This window comes from Lissotriton helveticus, chromosome 7 (assembly GCF_964261635.1).
Source record: "Lissotriton helveticus chromosome 7, aLisHel1.1, whole genome shotgun sequence".
In the NCBI taxonomy this organism is placed as follows: domain Eukaryota; kingdom Metazoa; phylum Chordata; class Amphibia; order Caudata; family Salamandridae; genus Lissotriton; species Lissotriton helveticus.
Window position 1 is genome coordinate 109,292,478 of NC_136068.1, and position 16,746 is coordinate 109,309,223.

The window sequence follows — 16,746 nt, forward strand, 5'->3', positions numbered from 1 at the left end:
ATTTCCGTGCTTCCTGTCCTTCCCCCCCCCCCCCCCAAGGGCCCCAGGGCCCGTGGATTTATCCATTGTGCTCTGCTTGGCCGAACCCCCACCTGGCTTGTCTCTCGTCAGGACGGACCAGAGGCCCTCCCACATCATAGACAATTGCAACACCCGCGCTCTGCGCAGCAGTCAGGATTTAATGGATCTCGGACCATGGGCCGGGGGGCTGGAAGACGCGCACTCCCCCGCGCCAGTGACCCACTCCACCGCTGGCGGCTAGGGACTGACCGGTCCATGCAGAGGCAGCAGAAATGTAAAAATGCGGCCCGGCCGCTGATCACGAGGCCATCAGCCAGAGGGATGGGAGGGGGCCAGAAAACCCAAGTCAGCTGGGGCCGACCGCAATCTGTGGCATTGCCATGAGCACACGCAGTCCGACTGACCACTGAGGCAAGGCTGTTGCACCGTCGGCGGAAGGGGGAAACGGAGGGCCCCCCACCGGAGACCAAAGAGCCACACTTGCCACAAAGGATGTCCTTGTTTCCTTCCCAGTGTAAGAATTGGCTTGGTAGTTTGGTTTGCCCTGTTCCCATCATGCACTGGGACAGGAACAGACTAATTTGCATATAGCCAGGTTCTGAACTGGGATGGTGCAGTGAGCTAAAAACGGTGTTGGATCTAGCCCTGATCTCTTGACTGGGTGAGAGTATTCTGCTTAACTCAGAAACTCTGTCCATCACCACCCCTTGTTGTTAAATACAAATGATGTCCTGGCACAGGTCCGTCCCCAGAGGTTCTGAAAACGCCCACATGGCCTGACAGGCCGCCAATGTAGGCACTCCGTGCATCGGGGAGCAGGGGGGCACAAGGAGGATCACCCACCAGGCGCCAGGACGCTGAGGCGGCCCCCGCCCTGCGACACCTGGAATCCGGCTCACACTCCCAGCTCCACAGCGCCCCCGGACAGCACCCCCCAAGGCCATATATGGCCGCCAACCGTCTGTAAATGCCTTGTGGAGGGAAGGGAGGGGTGAGAGTAAGCCCGAACAGCAGGGGGACGTCGCCAACTGGAAGGTCCCAGCTCCCAAGAGCCCCCAGAGTCACTCGCGTGGCTCGACGGGCTGCCGGGGCAAGCGCGTAGTACAGTTTAGGGGGGGAGAGAGAGAGAGAGAGAAAAGCACCCGCTGGGGTCTAGGGAGGACAACTACACAGCTATGATCCAGGACCTGCATAATGAGTAGCGGCCCTCCAATCTGGTCTCGTGTGCGTCTGACACCCCCCCCCTGCAGCTGGATCAGATGCCAGGGCTCACCTCAAGGATCCAGGATAATTGGGGAGGCAGCTGACCCTCAGCAGCGGTTGAGCAACTCCAACGGCTCTCTTCTTGTGCAAGCTCTGCAGTGCGTGGGTCCCACAGCTGCAGCGCCGCCTCCCCCCGGGGACTCGGGTGCCATCCAAATCAGCATCTCGGCCCCACACCAGGCCGCGAGGCCCCACCAATTACAGGCTGACGCCGCTCCACGGCACAGGTCCATGCCGAGACGCTGTAGGAATGCGCAGACCGGAGAAGCAGGATATTACAGGATGTAGATTAAGGCTGAACGGAACTCACTTAGCACACGTCCACCATGATGGCTTGCTAAGCCACGCCCCCACGAAGTATTTTACTTTACCATTCATTGCACACTTTCTGAGACGATTTTGTAGAGATTACATTTTTTGTAAATCTTTGCTTCGTGCCTAGTTATCACATATATATACACTGTTGTAGGAATGCTATTTCACCACATAATAATCACTCGGAGCCTTGTATATGTTTAACTCCTTTATTTCCTCGGAGCGCCGGGGAACAGCGCACCTCTCAATACCGGGCTCGGCCGCCAAGACAAGATGGCCGCCTTCCGGTTCCTGCATACACCCTTCCGGTCCCAGCCGAGCTGCAGACTAGACCGTTACCACATATCTCCCCCCTTTAACACCTCAACAACAAGTTCATGGTACAAGGAATAGTCTTACTTGATGCTCATGGTAAAGTCCTCAAATTTCTTAGGGACTCTGACGATTCTTCCTGCTCTCGTTCTCACAGCCTCTGCTCCCTTATCTCCCTGGGATACAGGGACGGTGTACGGCCCTTGTCTCTCTCTTGCTTCCTTTGTTCACTACTAGTTTCTCTTTGTCCGGCTCTTTCCCACTTTCCTTCTGAGCCGTGACATCTCCAGTTCCTCTGTCCTCACCATCTCTGTTTCCGTTCTCCGATTCCTCTACCTGCTCTTCCCTTCTTTCACCATTGCCACGGTCCAACACTTCCTCTCCAACATCCATACCTTTTTCCATTTCCGTCTCCCACCTCAGGATTTTATTGCATTTGGCCATCCTGTCTTGTGACCACACTTTGCCGTCGCTTAGCAGTGCTGACCGGGCATACGGTTCGATGACTTGAAGTGGTGGTGTGAACTTACTTTCTCCCTTCCTTTTCAATGTAGCTACCTTCACTCTCACCCAGTCTCCTTTCTCTAATGTCACTCCTCGCACGTTGCGTCTTTTGTTATAATGCTCTGTGTATACTTCTTGTGCTCTTTCCAGATTCCTCTTTACCACCACAGGGGACCATTTGCTTTGCACCACCATGTGTTTCCACGCTATATTGTCCTTTGTGAACGGTTCTCTTCCCCTCAACACCTTGAAGGGGCTGTATCCTGTGCTTCCCGGAGTGATGCGGTACGCCCACAGCATCTTGGGTAGCTCCTTTTCCCAATCTTGTCCTTCACTTATAGCTGCTTGGATGGTTCCCATTATAACTCTGTTGAACCGTTCGGCCAGTCCATTCCCTGCTGGATGGTAGATGGGAGTGTGCTTAACCTCTATCCCGTTCCTGGCCATGAACGCTCCCCATTTAGCTGATACGAACTGTGGTCCGTTGTCGCAGGTTATTATCTTAGGGATTCCTTCCTTCACGAATGTCGCGTTCAGGAATGACAATACTGCTTCTGTATCCACCGTTTCTTTTACTTCCACCTCGGGCCACTTTGAGTATCTACCAACACTATGGCATATTTCTGTACTCCATCAATGTTCAAGATGGGCCCTATGATGTCAATGGATACCATTTCCCATGGGCTGCTGGGAACGGGGAACTTGCCCAATTGAGGCCTTATCAGAGTTTGGGTTTTGTCTGCCCTGGAACATGAATCGCACATTCTCACATACTTCTCCACCTGGGCATCAATCGCAGGCCACCAGTATGCCTGCCTTGCCAACGCTTTGGTTTTCGTGATCCCTTGGTGTCCTTTATGTAAAATCGCCAACAGGTGTTCCACCAGTCCTTTGGGAGGAATAACCTTGTCTCCCCTCATTAAGAACGTGGGGTTCTCCCCTATTGACAGTTCTTTTCTCACTTCCCAGTATTTCCTCATCTGGTCGTCTAGATGTCTTTTCTCCGGCCACCCATGTGTCACATATCCCTTGATCGCCTCCAGGTTATCATCCTGTCTGGATGCCTCTGCCCATTCCTGTTCGCTGATAACTTGTTCCATGTCCTGCATGGTCGCCACCATGTAACCTTCCCATCCAGGGGGTTCCTGTTCGTCTGCACTCTCCTTTGCAGCTGCTCTGCTCAAAAAATCTGCAACCCTATTCCTGGGTCCTGGTATGTACTCCACCTCGTATACGTAGTCCAGGAGTCTTAGTGTCAGTTTTGCTATTCTCGGGGTAGCATGCGCATGTCTGTTTGAGGTTAGTACTTTATTAAGGGTTTGTGGTCCGTGCGGACCAAGAACTTGGCCCCCCACAGAAATTGCCTGAAGCGTTCCTTCGCCCACACCATGGCCAACATCTCTTTTTCAATGAAACAGAATTTTTCTTCATTTGGTGCCAGGGATCCGGACGCAAAACAGACCGAGACTTCCCCTTTGCCAGATTTTTGCATCAATACTGCTCCTAGGCCTCTGTCGCTGGCGTCCGTGGTGAGTATGGATTCAACTGACTGGTCAAAACCCTTGAGCGGTATGGCCTCGCTCATTTCCTTTTTCAGGGCCTCAAACTCTTCCTGTTCCTCCTTGTCCCACTTGAACCCATTTCTCTCCTTCAACAGTTGACGTAGGTAGTGTGTTTTCGTGGCAAAGTTTGGAATGAACTTGCTGTAGAATTCAGCCATCCCAAGGAACGATCTGACATCTTCCTTCCTCGAGGGGGCAGGCGCGTTCTTAATCGCCTCCAAGTTGGCTCTCTGTGGTTCAGTTCCTTTCTCGCTTATTTCGTGTCCTAGGTACGTCACTGACGGTACTCCAAATTTGCACTTCGCCCACTCTGCGGTGAGTCGATTGTTCTTCAGTATCCTTAGTATTGCGTGTAGCTTTTCATTGTGTTCTGGCTTAGATTTTCCCATTAAGAGTATATCATCCTGGAAGTATTGTACTCCTTCCACTTTTTGGAACAATTTATGCATTAGTTTTTGAAATACTGACGCCAAGCCAAACGGCATTCTCACGAATTTGTATCACCCGAAAGGTGTTATGAAGGATGTGAGGTGGCTGCATGTGGGATGTAGTGTTACCTGATGGTATGCCGAGGACCGGTCCACCGTCGAGAACCACTTTATTCCTTTGATCATCGTAAGCATCTCGTTTATGCGTGGAAGCGGAAATTTGTCTATCAAAATGTTCTTGTTGAGCTCCCTGAGGTCCACTTATAGCCTCACTTTCCCGTTAGGTTTTTGTGCCACCACTAAGGGCGACAGCCATTCCGCACTTTCGATTGCCTTTATCACGCCTCCTTTCTCCAACCTGTCTAGTTCCTCTTGTACTGCATCTCGGCAGTGGAACGGTATGTTTCGGACCTTGTGGCTCACGGGTTTTGCTCCTGCCTTCAAGCGTATCATGTGCGTGAACTTCGTTAATTTTCCTATCTTCCCGCTGAACACTTCGGGATATTCTCTTTTCCATGCTTCTCCCTCATATCCTCGTTCAGTGTCCATCAGCATCACTTTCTCTACTCCTCCCGGATTGAGTTGGATACCTAGGGCACCTTGGTCTTTCCATTCCAGCACCGAAGGCCCCTTTTCTGACACATACAGCTTACAGTTGGCCTGGCGTCCTTTAAATTCAAATAAGAAGGGGCAATATCCCAACATGGGTATCCTCTGTCCTGTGTAGGTGACTGGTCTCAAATCCATGGGACGTAGTTCTTTTATTCTGTCTAAGAACTTTTCTTCCCATACCTTTCTCTGTACTATCGTGATGGGGGCTCCTGAGTCGGATACAATGTCGATCTTCACCCCCCCCCCCCCATGTTCATGTTGAGTATCGGTTTGTTGGACCCTTTGCAGTCCACGTCCAACACTTGGTCTGCTATGTATAGGACTTCTCAAGGTACTCATCTTCTCCTTGTGCCTCTTCTTCATCTGGGCTACCCTGGTCAATATATTTGACTGCTGCTCCTTTAGGTTTCCGCCTACAAACTTTTTCGTAGTGTCCGAATATGACGCAGAAAGCACACTTCGCCCTGAATGCTGGACACACTTAGGAAATTACAAAGTGTGAGGTGCTTCCGCATCTGTAGCAACTCGTTCTTCTTTCTCCACTTGTCCTCGATGGTGCTCCTGCGTTCTGCTGGCTTCTCTTCGCATTTTGGTTTCTGGATGGTCCTGCTTGTTTGGTTTTGTCTCCTTTGTTGTGCACCATCACTCTGCATACCGTTTGTTTACTCCCGGCGTCTTTCCTGGCCGCTTCTGCGCATCTTTTAGAGAACTCGGCTTTCTTCACCAAGGCCCATACCTCCTTGAGCGGAGCATCACCATTTACCCATAGCTTCTCTTGTACTGTTGAGTTGGACGTATGCATGATGATTTGATCTCTCACCAGTTCGTCATGTAGGTCGCCAAATTTGCACGTTAAAGCCAGTTTTTGTAACGCTGCGACGTATTCATCTATGGTCTCTCCACTCTCCTGCTTCCTCTGCAAGAAATTGCATCGGTCTATGGCCACACATACCACCGGTCTGTAGTGCGCATCCAGGTCCTCTATTGCATGTTGGAACACATCTGTGTCCGTCGCGTCCCTTGTGACTTTTACAATGTTGTCGAAGACTCTTATGCCTTCCGGTCCTAAATTGTGCAGGAGTATTTTCTTCCTCCTCGGACTGGAGTATTCTGCGTCACCTTCTTCCTCTAGTGCCGCTAAGTAATTCAGGGAGTACCTCTTCCAGTCCTCCCATGGCATCGTGGGTTCGCCTCTTTTTGGGAGGAAGGGCACCATGTTGGTGAGACGTGGACGGTTTCGCCATTCTTTCGTTGCTCCTTGGGATAGCTTGGGCAGGAACGTTACTGCTAGGCGGGCTGCCAGGTGCTTGCCTTGTGTCCGTGTTCTTCCCTGGGTCCTGGCCGCTATTCTCACCTCCCGCTGCCCCTCTGGGTTCCAGGTTTGCGTGCTGCCTTACTTCTTTTCGCGTGCTGGGCTCCTCTCCTGTGTGAGTGAACACTCCAGCGCTCTCTGTAGCTTCTCCCAGTTGGCTAGCGCGTCTATGAGCCTTCACCGCCCTCCGGCCGTTTTCACTGGGTCTGGCTTTGTGAGTAGCCCCTTGCGCCTCTTCCGCGCGTCGCACGTGCTCCTTATCTGGCTGATTCATCCCCTGCCGGGAGTCAGTCCATGCCTTTGTCTGTTTTTTTTTTTTTTTCTTGCCCCGCCTGGTGTTTCGGCTCCTCGTTGACTTAGTTCCGGTCCCTTTTGCCGAATTTCGCCCTTTGCCACGCTCCGAGGCAATTGTGTGTGACTCCGGTGGTGGCGAATTCCTTTACGTTTTTTTTTTCTTTAACGTCCTGTAGCCCGCCTCGTTGCCATTGTAGGAATGCTATTTCACCACGTAATAATCACTCTGAGCCTTGTATATGTTTAACTCCTTATTTCCTCGGAGCGCCGGGGAACAGCGCACCTCTCAATACCAGGCTCGGCCGCCAAGACAAGATGGCCGCCTTTCGGTTCCTGCGTACACCCTTCTGGTTCCGGTCCCAACCGAGCTGCAGACTAGACTGTTACCACAACTGTTCAGTCAATTAAGCCTGTAATCTTGCAGACTATGGTTATTTGATAGTATTTTTATTTAGGGCAACTGGTACAGTAAAGCAATTGATCCTTAATAAGGAAAATAATTTCACACTTGTTTGATTTGACCAATTATTCAAATGGGCCACAGTTTGCCTTGTACCCTGGGAAAGAATGTCTTTCGAATATCACACTTATTCTCAGTTCAAAACACTCTTGAAGCATTTGAATTATTTATCTTTGACATTATGGGGCTCTTGCGTTACACCCACTCCCCCCTGCTAATACAAGTGGGCTTCGTAGCTACACCTGTCAATCCCTCTAAATCGTATAGTAGAACACTGTTTCCTTGCATGCAGTGCTTTTACCTAATGGTCAATAAGCAACAGTAATCTACCAGCATCGGGTGGAAAATCCTGGGAGCTGGGTACTGCGACCATGCTTGCTGGTGCGATCTTAAACCCAATTTGATTAAAAACCTATGAGAGTTTAATCTAATCCTTCAATACTGCACGCCTTCATTGAAGGTGTGATGTTGGAGGGGTACAAAGTGAAGGATCTTGAGGTGGGATACAATGGAAATGAGGAAGATGGGAAGGGAAGCGCAGAAGTGAAGTCCTAAACATGTTAAACTACTGATGTAATGTTATGGCAGAGTTCTAATGCGTCATAATGATAGCCAGTATGGAGAAGTTCTTTGTTTTAAACTTGCTTTTTGAACTGCTGAATGTATCGTTCTGATATAATTCCTAAATAAAGGTTTTTGAAAACAAAAAAAAATACTGCACGCCTTTGGACCAATTTACAGTCCTTCTTTAAAGTACTTTCCACAGGTGTATTTAATTAAATGTGTACAACTTTTTGTTAAGTCATTTGGTAAGAGAACCACATTTCTATGAACATCTTGCGCCTACATGCAATGATCTATTGCAACTCTATGGCCTATAGCTGCTGTATCATTGTGGCCCAGAATTGGTCCTATTTACATTTGTTAACTGATCTAATTAAAAGTATCTACATTGAAATGTTGACGGCTTCCGTTTTTGACACATCCAAGGCCCAATCACAAATAGTAAATCTGGTCCTTTTTTCAATACTCCAAATTCTCGTAAGAACGTGGAGTGGGAGTATTATGCTTTAAGGCACTGCCACTAAGGAAAACATTACTGTTTGGCATTTTGTGAGCTCTGACTGTGGGGTGGTTTATGGCTAAGCTGTTCCTTCTTTCGCCAGCACGGTCTTCATCAGGGGACGACGAAGTTTGGTGTTTCCGCTGCAATATAGGGATTAGTAACTGGAAGAGGCACCATAACCCATGGAAGAGACATGCCCGTCATTCGCCCAGGTAAGTGAGCACAGTTCTTGGAGTGGAATGGCTGGTCCTCAGCATCTTATACTTCACCCCTTGTGAAAACAGAAATCTGCTGACAAACAACACTTCTGTGGTCAAGGTGTAGCTTGGCTCCCTTGTGGGGAGTAGAAGTGGGCAGGAGGGTCAAAGATACTTAAAATAGACAGATGTGCATGGGGTTTCTTATGTATCTACTTTCTCTTGGGGAAGTGCTTGTACACTCGGATTGGTAGTAATGCACCGCTGCTGGGATGTGCTGGAGCAATACCTATGAAATTAAGGTCTGGGAATCGGAGTGTGACCATATTGGGTCATTTAAAGCATCACATCGGAGGGAGGCCTGGTGAATAGAATGTCTGTTAATTGTGCAGAGCTTAAGCTATCATTGAGCTGCTTCATGGCACTTGTATAGCAGCAAGAGGCAATGTTAACCAGACTTGCTCGTTCAATAAGTTATTGAGGTAGGTGGATGGGCAGGGTGAGGATGAATGTTGTCAGGTTGATGGTGACTTTTAGATCAGGGAGACCTCAACCTCTTTCTCCCCCCCCCCCCCATCCCCCCAACCCCTGACCAACATTTTCAGGCAACCTGAGTACACTGCTTTTATCTCCTCCAGGCCTCTGTAGCCTCTGCCCTGCCCACATCACCTCTCCACACGTACTCGCTGGCACTTCTCTGGTCCTGAGGAGATATATCTCCAAGTGGGCAATTGCCCGGGTCCCACTGGGGAAACTGAGCTTTCGGTCTAGTTTTTGTCTTTATAAACCTCTATCCCTCTCTGCTTACTGCTACCTCTTACCCTCTCTAAACCAGTGTCCTAAGAAGATTCAAGGCCTTGGGCAAGAAATTTCAATTAATTGTTCGACCCAGTTAAAATGGACCATTGTACATTGCGAAATGGTAAATGCACATTAAAATTTGATCAATACAGGCTCCCGCTAAAATGTTTTCCCCGAAGATCCCTGGCACTAGCAGTTTTTTAGGTGTGGCAATTCAAGAAGGCAGCTTAGCAAATGAAACACAAGAGCTGCAGTACTGCCAAAAGCAGGCTCCTTTATTTAAAAGGAGATCCCATCCATGCAGAAGTGCTGCTGTGCAACTGACACCGGACACTCCAATCCAAATACATTCAATCACCTTGGTAGTGACCTACCAGGTGACTGTAATCAAAGATGTCCAGCTTTCCCACTAGGTCTGTCAGATGAGGGTATTGACTGGTAGGCGTCAATTTCTCTGAGCATCTGATTTTTAGGTCGAGCTTGGGCAGCGCGTGCTCTGCGAGGCATGCTGTATTCAGGAAGGGACTTGATGCTCCACACATTTTCTTCATTGGCTTGTCATTGTCCACTGTTAACTGTGGCTGTTCATTGGTCAATCATCATAGCCCCTACTTAGTACCGCCATATCTCATTTTGTAACCTCACATGGCTACACCCCCTGTTACATGTATTGTTACTTGACTGGCCTTAATGACAGCATCCAAGCACTATCCTCTCATAGCTTTGTTCTGTCCGCTGTTATTCTACTCCTTACACGTTTTATATCACAGATGTAAAACTCTCGCATTTGCGAGAGTTTAAGCTATTGGCATTGTAAATGACAATTCTGTTCAAAAACGCATAAATAAAAGCAATTGCCATTTACAATGACAGTAGCTCAAACTCTCTTAAATACGAGACCTATTGGATTGCAAATGTGTTTTGTTTTTTTTTTGTCCTACATATCCGCCTTAATTGAGGGAGCTCAGATTGCCTTGTCCCTTTAAGTACTAGAGGCTCTAGGAGCAGAGTTCACACACTTGGCGGTACCCATGTGATGCACAATGAGTGGGCCGCTGGGATAATGCGGTCCATGCTTTTGCTTGCACAACAAAATAACTGCATAAGCAGAGCCCTCTGGGCTCTGCCCCAGCCTATTGGTGCTCTTATTTCATGAATCTGTGTTTCTCTCCCCCCCACTTTTTCTTCTGGCAAAGTAATTGCCTCTACTACCTCTCACTGCATGCCCTTGCTTTGACTTTCTTACTCCTGTGTTTCCATTCCTCTCCCCCCCCCCCCCCCATTACTCAATGCTGAAGCCTCACTCCTCGTCTTATTACATATTTTGCTCTTTACTCTCCTTAAACCTTGTTCCTGTCTTGATCCGGCTCACTTTATTTATTTTGCTTCTTTTAACTGTCCTCACGTTATGGTTTCTTATATGTAGTTAAAATTCCATTTACTTCATCGTCCCGTTTTCTCTCTGGTCGGCATGGCCATTTCCGCCTCACCCCCCATCATTGGCCTTTTTAAGACTTATTAGCAGTTCTACAGACACTAGCTTGTATTGAATTGCAACATTTATATAGGACTCACTACCTCTGAGGGCAATAAAGTGCTTGCCTACATAGCCGCATGCTACGCCCTGTAGGCTAGGGTCTGTGGTTGCATGGGTGTTTCCATTTTTCATGCCCTAGCAAGGGGACATGAGGGCCCCGCGCAAGCAAATGAGATGCCACTGCATAGGGTTGGTTAACAAAATGCAACCACAATGGAAGTGCACAGCATTCGTTCATTCTTGTGCCCCAGTGCCAATGCACCTGCTGCACTATTGATGGCTACACCTCTGCTTATTTTGCTATTTTGTGGCGAGTCCTGGTGAGACCTGCTTTGAGAGTAACGCTCCAGGTTCTCGGAGGTATTTGTGGGTGGAAGTAAGACTTGAGATGCCCGGAGGTGGCATGGTTCCTGTCTAGGATTGCCCCCTTTCTTGGTTGGGGAGCAGTATTTTGTTCATGTTTGCAGATTCAGGAGTGGCTCAGGGTCCGCACTTGAATTGAAACTTAAATAATCTGATCATTAACAGGACAAATCGGCCCACATTCTCTAATTTGGGAATAGTTTTGATGGCTGAAACTTAAATATATATTTTGGTTTAGTTTGCTGTTCAAAGAATTAAATGCCAATTCCCAATATTCGACTTTTCTGTGAAAAAGCTAGTGATGGTTCAGGTGATCTCCCCCCCCATTCCCATTCCAGATACTGCCTGAGTTACTATTTATCTAGTTTTTAGGAATGAGAATGCCTTACACAAGTAGAGCTGGAAGTCATGGAGTCTGGTTTCAGCAAATCCCCCGACTTGGACCCCCAGAGGGTCCGTTTGTGCAGCATATGCATTTCTCAGTGGGTTTGTGACTGCCTGATTTATCTCTGGTTAATTGGCCTGCAGCTTGTACAGGGATGAAAGGGGGATGGCTGGAGAACCAACCAGGGGACCTTGGCTACTCAGCTGTGAACCAGAAATGCAGCGGATAGGGTAATTCTTACATCATTAAGGAAATGGCAAAGTGAAGATGAGCATGACTAAATGCAGAGAATGGCTGAGGGTAAGATTCCTGGAGAGCTGTGGGATGGTTTATAATTGCTGCAGGGGAGACCAATCTTAACGTAACTGGCTGGTATTCAGTGGGGTCGAAACATTCTAGGCTAGAAGGATGGTGGACTATCTGGCCTGCTAGACACCAGTCGTGGATTCTTGTAGAACCTTAAGATTCCACGAAAATTATCCTGGTGTTCCTTGTAACTGTGCTCCCACCAAAACACTATTTGGCCATTATTCCCCTTTCACACCTTAAGTGGTGACTTGCTGCACTGCTCAACCGCTAGCTGCCCATGCTATTGGGAACCTAGCTGCCCATGCTATTGGGAACCTAGCCCATCAATGGTGCAGCTTCACTGTATGCATATCTTTACTCAACCTATTTCTTCCACTCCCCAGGTGTGCGTTCCTGAACCAAGAAAAAGGACCTGATTTCATCCGTGCAGTCCAGGAGCAGTACCGTAAAAGTCCACGATCTTCGGTAAGTTGCGCACTGCGTGCAGCTCAACAATGAGCCTGCTGAAGAGCGTCCTGGTGGGAAGCATTGTACATGCAGGGTGAAAGATCTGCTAAATGGAAAGGTGCATAGTTCATATACTGCTGTAGCTGTTCAAATTAATTGGCACACTAAATTAGATGTACACCAGTCTGATCACAGCCTGTGATAAGATCTGGTAAAGCATTCTTCTGCCAGTTGTTGCAAGTAATAATCCCTGTTTGGGGGAATTTCTGTCCACTATGAGCCACTCTAGAACCTCTGATGAATATGTAGGAAGTAAAATGATGCTAGTTGTAAAGGGTACTGAATTCAAATTGAGCCAATCCTTCTATTTTTCAGCAGGGCAGAGGAAGCAGCACCACAACGTGCCAAGGTGAGTTGAGAATTACAGGGCAGAGGTGGGGTCAAAGTTTGGTTATGCTGTTACTCCTTAAGAAGTCCATGAGATCCAACTGCAGTCTGACCTTGCAGTCTATATTTCTAACCAGTCATATCTTGTATTATGTTTCTGTGGTTTTTAGAGGTTGTGTAATTAATAATTCTGATGTATTTGCCTCATTATTGTTTCTCAAGCATGTGGGCTATGCAGCCACACAGTGCACACTGAACTGCTGATATTCATACACCATGCACAATAACAGCATGTTGAACTATGATGCCACTGGTTGAAGGTAAGTGCATGATTAATGCAGTGAGTATACCAGGAGAAGAAATACTAACCAGTGTCTTGAGCTAGGAAGTTGGATTGTCTTGCAGCGTCTGGCTACTGTTAACGCGGGATTACTGCTTACTAGTTACCTTACCAGATCCCAAACCAAGTCGACTGGATCGTTGGTACCTGTCATTGAGTAAAAGGCAATCTAACAATAATTCAATCTATTAAGAACTTACACCACTCTAAATGACCACTGACCAAGATTACGTTTCAAAGTTTTAATATAAAGTCAAAGATAACTGAAGATACAAACTTCTCAAGATGAGATTCAAAAGGTAAACTGGTATCACTATGAACATGAATTCTTTGAATAGCTAAGTCTACAAAACAGAATAATGAGTACAAGTTCAAAAATCATGAGCGTTGCCAAAATGGATACAAGTTGCAACCTCAAAGTCATTACAGAAAGAAAATTCAGGTTAGTCTGTCCCTACACTACACTAAGTGACATCCCTACTTAACAAGATCTTTACCCCTCTAGGTGTCAGCCGTGGTGACTTCCTAAGAAGATCACGCACTTCTCTTTGTCTCTTCTCTGATAATGGGTCTCTCCTGGTCAGTATCTGCCTACCCATCCGCTTCCTTAGGCTCCCAAAATCATCTGCTCTGCTCTCCTCCCGGGTCGCTTTCCCTAATACCAAATCACATTTCCGATAGGAACGCCCCTTGGGACGCCCCTCACGTGGTACATCTTTGCGCGTTAAACTCCATGATGGTACTCTTCAAGACCCTCGTTAAAGTTGACCTTGGTTCCCAGGCTTCTTCTCCAGTGCGCCGATACCCCCTGAAATTCCTGAAGACTCCTACAGGCCTGCGCCAAGCGCCACTGAACAAAGCTCCATTCATTTCGACTGATTAGGACCCCTCGCACCTGCATACAGGCCATCCTACAGTGGGCCTCAAATTCCGGGCTCCACCATATCTATAGGTCGTAAAGCAAATGCAAAGCTCTGTACTTGGCACCTCTAGGCTTCTCCTCTAACGAGCACATTGCACATCAAAGGAACGACATTATCAGTTCGGGCCTACTTGATTTACATGAAGCGGGTCCCTGCATTCTAGAAACCTTTAACTTGATTTAAACAGCATTCTTAACTAACATATATTTCTTAAAGCAACACATCTGTAAAGCATATATTTCAATACTAAATTCGATAATACATTTTGAAAGAACCACGTTAACTCCACCTCACATTATTTTAGCAGCACGTTTAGATTTTCTGTGAATTGCCATGAGGCCTACACAATATACTGGATTGCAAGTTTCCACTTAACTCTTACATGATTCCTTTAACATGAGAACGTGAGGTTTTCATATTCATTCCAACACTTCTACATTAATCTCACACAGTTATGATTATTGTTACTCTACTTAAACATTCTATACATTTCACTACTGAATATAAGACACTCTGGTGCAAAGCATATGTTAACTAACTACGTGCTTGTAAATATGATGCACTTATACATTTTTTCTCAGACTAGTGCTCTCACTCCTTTCATGAAGGAAGCGAACGTGGTGGCTGGTGACTTTAAAAGGGGGGGGGGGGGGGAAGTGTAACACTTAATTAAAATTCCAATGAGTTTCTTGAAGGGTTCTCACTTTCTTGCCCGAAGGGCCACATTTACAAAGATTTTGCATAGGGAAGTTTAAGTCTTTTTGCTGCACCAGCCTATGCTAAATCGAAAGGGCAGAAATGCACCATATCTACGAGATGCAGTGCATTCATGTCCTTTCAGCCAGTGCAAAATTCAGTGCCTAGCACCAACACAGGCACACTTGTCCTGCATTGTTGGCAGGATTATTTTTGTGCAAGAAGGGACAGCTTTCCCTCTTCCACCCAAGTTCATTATGAGCCTTTCTCTGCCAAACTGCAGACCGAGGCCCATCAAGAACACCTCCCCCTCTGCTAAAGCGCAGGGGGGGGTGTATGCCACTGATGCAGTGGCTTAAGTGCACACTTAACTCTTAGTCAGCTGGTTTAATTTTTGTCTGCAGCTGGTTCCTTACTTCTCTTGGGCCTCTCCTGGAAAGATTCAAACACAGTGTGTTCCTCTCTATAATGTTTTCAAAGTGAAACCAAATACTGTACCAACCATGCATTGATGCCAGGAGAGCAGCACCACCTCCTACAGCCTGCCCCTCTGTGATGATCAACATTGTTGCCATCCATTCCCTCCTTGTCCCCATCAGGCTGTCCCACCCATTAAGTGCATGCAGTTTTGCAGCCCCTCCCAGGGCCACTGTTCATGCACCCCAAAAGCAACTAAATGAATGTCATTCTAATCCAGCACTCCCTAGTGTGATGTTGCTGCTGTAGCGTGTGCCTGCAGGGCGATGAGAACCTCACACACCTGGTGCTTGTGTAGTAGGACATGAAAGTTAGAATTCATCCAGGAGATTCAGCACTCTGCCTCAAAGCAGTAATTTTCCCTTCAACTGCTTTATTTTCAACTGTTCTTGCCGCTTCCTAGAGGGTGGCGGGGTAACGCCACTTTTGCCCATGAACACTGAACATAATCATTAGCCCTGCAACAACTACATTTACACCCCCCTCCCCAACCCCTGTGCCAAAATAGGTTCCACCATTGCAGGGGCTCTAGTATTGCTTGCCCAGTGAGGCTTTAAATTGAGAATGAGGGACCACACCAGTTTTAATGGAGCCTGATAGTGGCACTAGTGTCACTCTTCTGGCTAATCTAAAGGGCAATGAGATCTAGAGACTGGCTGTTAAAGCAATGTATTCTTGTTGGTGGTTGGGAGAAAGGCTAAATATCAATTCTTTCAATTTTGTGACTTGCCTATTTTTTCCCCTCTAAGCTATCTATCAAGATTAGGATCTTCCAGTAAGTACACTACAGGCATCTATGCCTCCTTGCAGTAACCTGGACGAAAATATTAATTACAATTGTTTGGAACCTTTCTAGGGTCCGGCTCTTATCCTGCTGCTTCATCTCAATCTCTTGCCCCTGGACCATCGTTGGATGATCTGGTCACGTCACGGACTTTCGTTGTGGAGCACTTCGAGCAGACCACACAACAGAAGTTCCAAGCTACATTAACTGAGGATGTGAATTCCTGGGATTCCTTCTCGTATCATGTCTACTTACCCAGTTACCGAGAGAGCCTGGAATTTGATTTGGACGATAAGGCTTATGAAGGTAAACTTGTCGTCTCCTGAATCTCCTGCCTGGTATCACTTCTTGCTTTCTGCTTTCAAAAGTTTGCATGGGTTCAAAGAAAAAAGTTACTTTCTCAATACATATACTTTGCGTCATAATCTGCTTTGGTGTAACTGTTACACGCCATATGATTTCTAGGTAGTTGATTAGGATTGGTGCAGGTGAACTGGCAAGCTGTATCTTCAGTTCTTTTATTCAGGGTCACCTCTAGATGCTCCTTTGGCAAAAGACTTTCAAAAGTAAATGTGTATTTAAGGTGCTCTGGCATATCTCCAGTTCTTTCCACTAGTTCGTTAATCTTGCTCCGGAATAAAGATTCGGCATTTGAAGTTATGCATCCTACATGGTCAACTGGTGGGGTTGGTGTGCTTGGGGAGGGTTTCAGGCCCAGTTACCGTCTGCCTTATTCTTTGTCTGAAAATAGGCTTCACAGTAAAATAAAAAAATCCTCCCTGTAAGAGGTTTAGGTTTTGACCGGATTAAAATCTGCCCCATGTACTCTGCACATCCCACTAAAGCATGTTGCCTTTTCTGTTTATGCTTCTTTGCTTAGAATAGGGTATAAAGTCTAAAAGATCGGTTGTCTTGATCTCCGTCCGGAATGGGGCAGCACTGATTTACTTT

At 47.2% G+C, this 16,746-nt stretch overlaps 1 protein-coding gene across 1 annotated transcript in view; it reads left to right on the forward strand.

Moving 5' to 3' along the window:
• The window catches only part of LOC144766956 (baculoviral IAP repeat-containing protein 2-like), a 49,674-nt gene that overhangs the window by 14,523 nt on the left and 18,405 nt on the right, over positions 1-16,746 (forward strand). The window contains exons 2-5 of the mRNA XM_078650640.1: positions 8,250-8,361; positions 12,125-12,206; positions 12,564-12,597; positions 15,868-16,101. Coding sequence (XP_078506766.1) covers positions 8,250-8,361; positions 12,125-12,206; positions 12,564-12,597; positions 15,868-16,101 — 462 coding nt within the window. The remainder of the gene's footprint in view (positions 1-8,249; positions 8,362-12,124; positions 12,207-12,563; positions 12,598-15,867; positions 16,102-16,746) is intronic.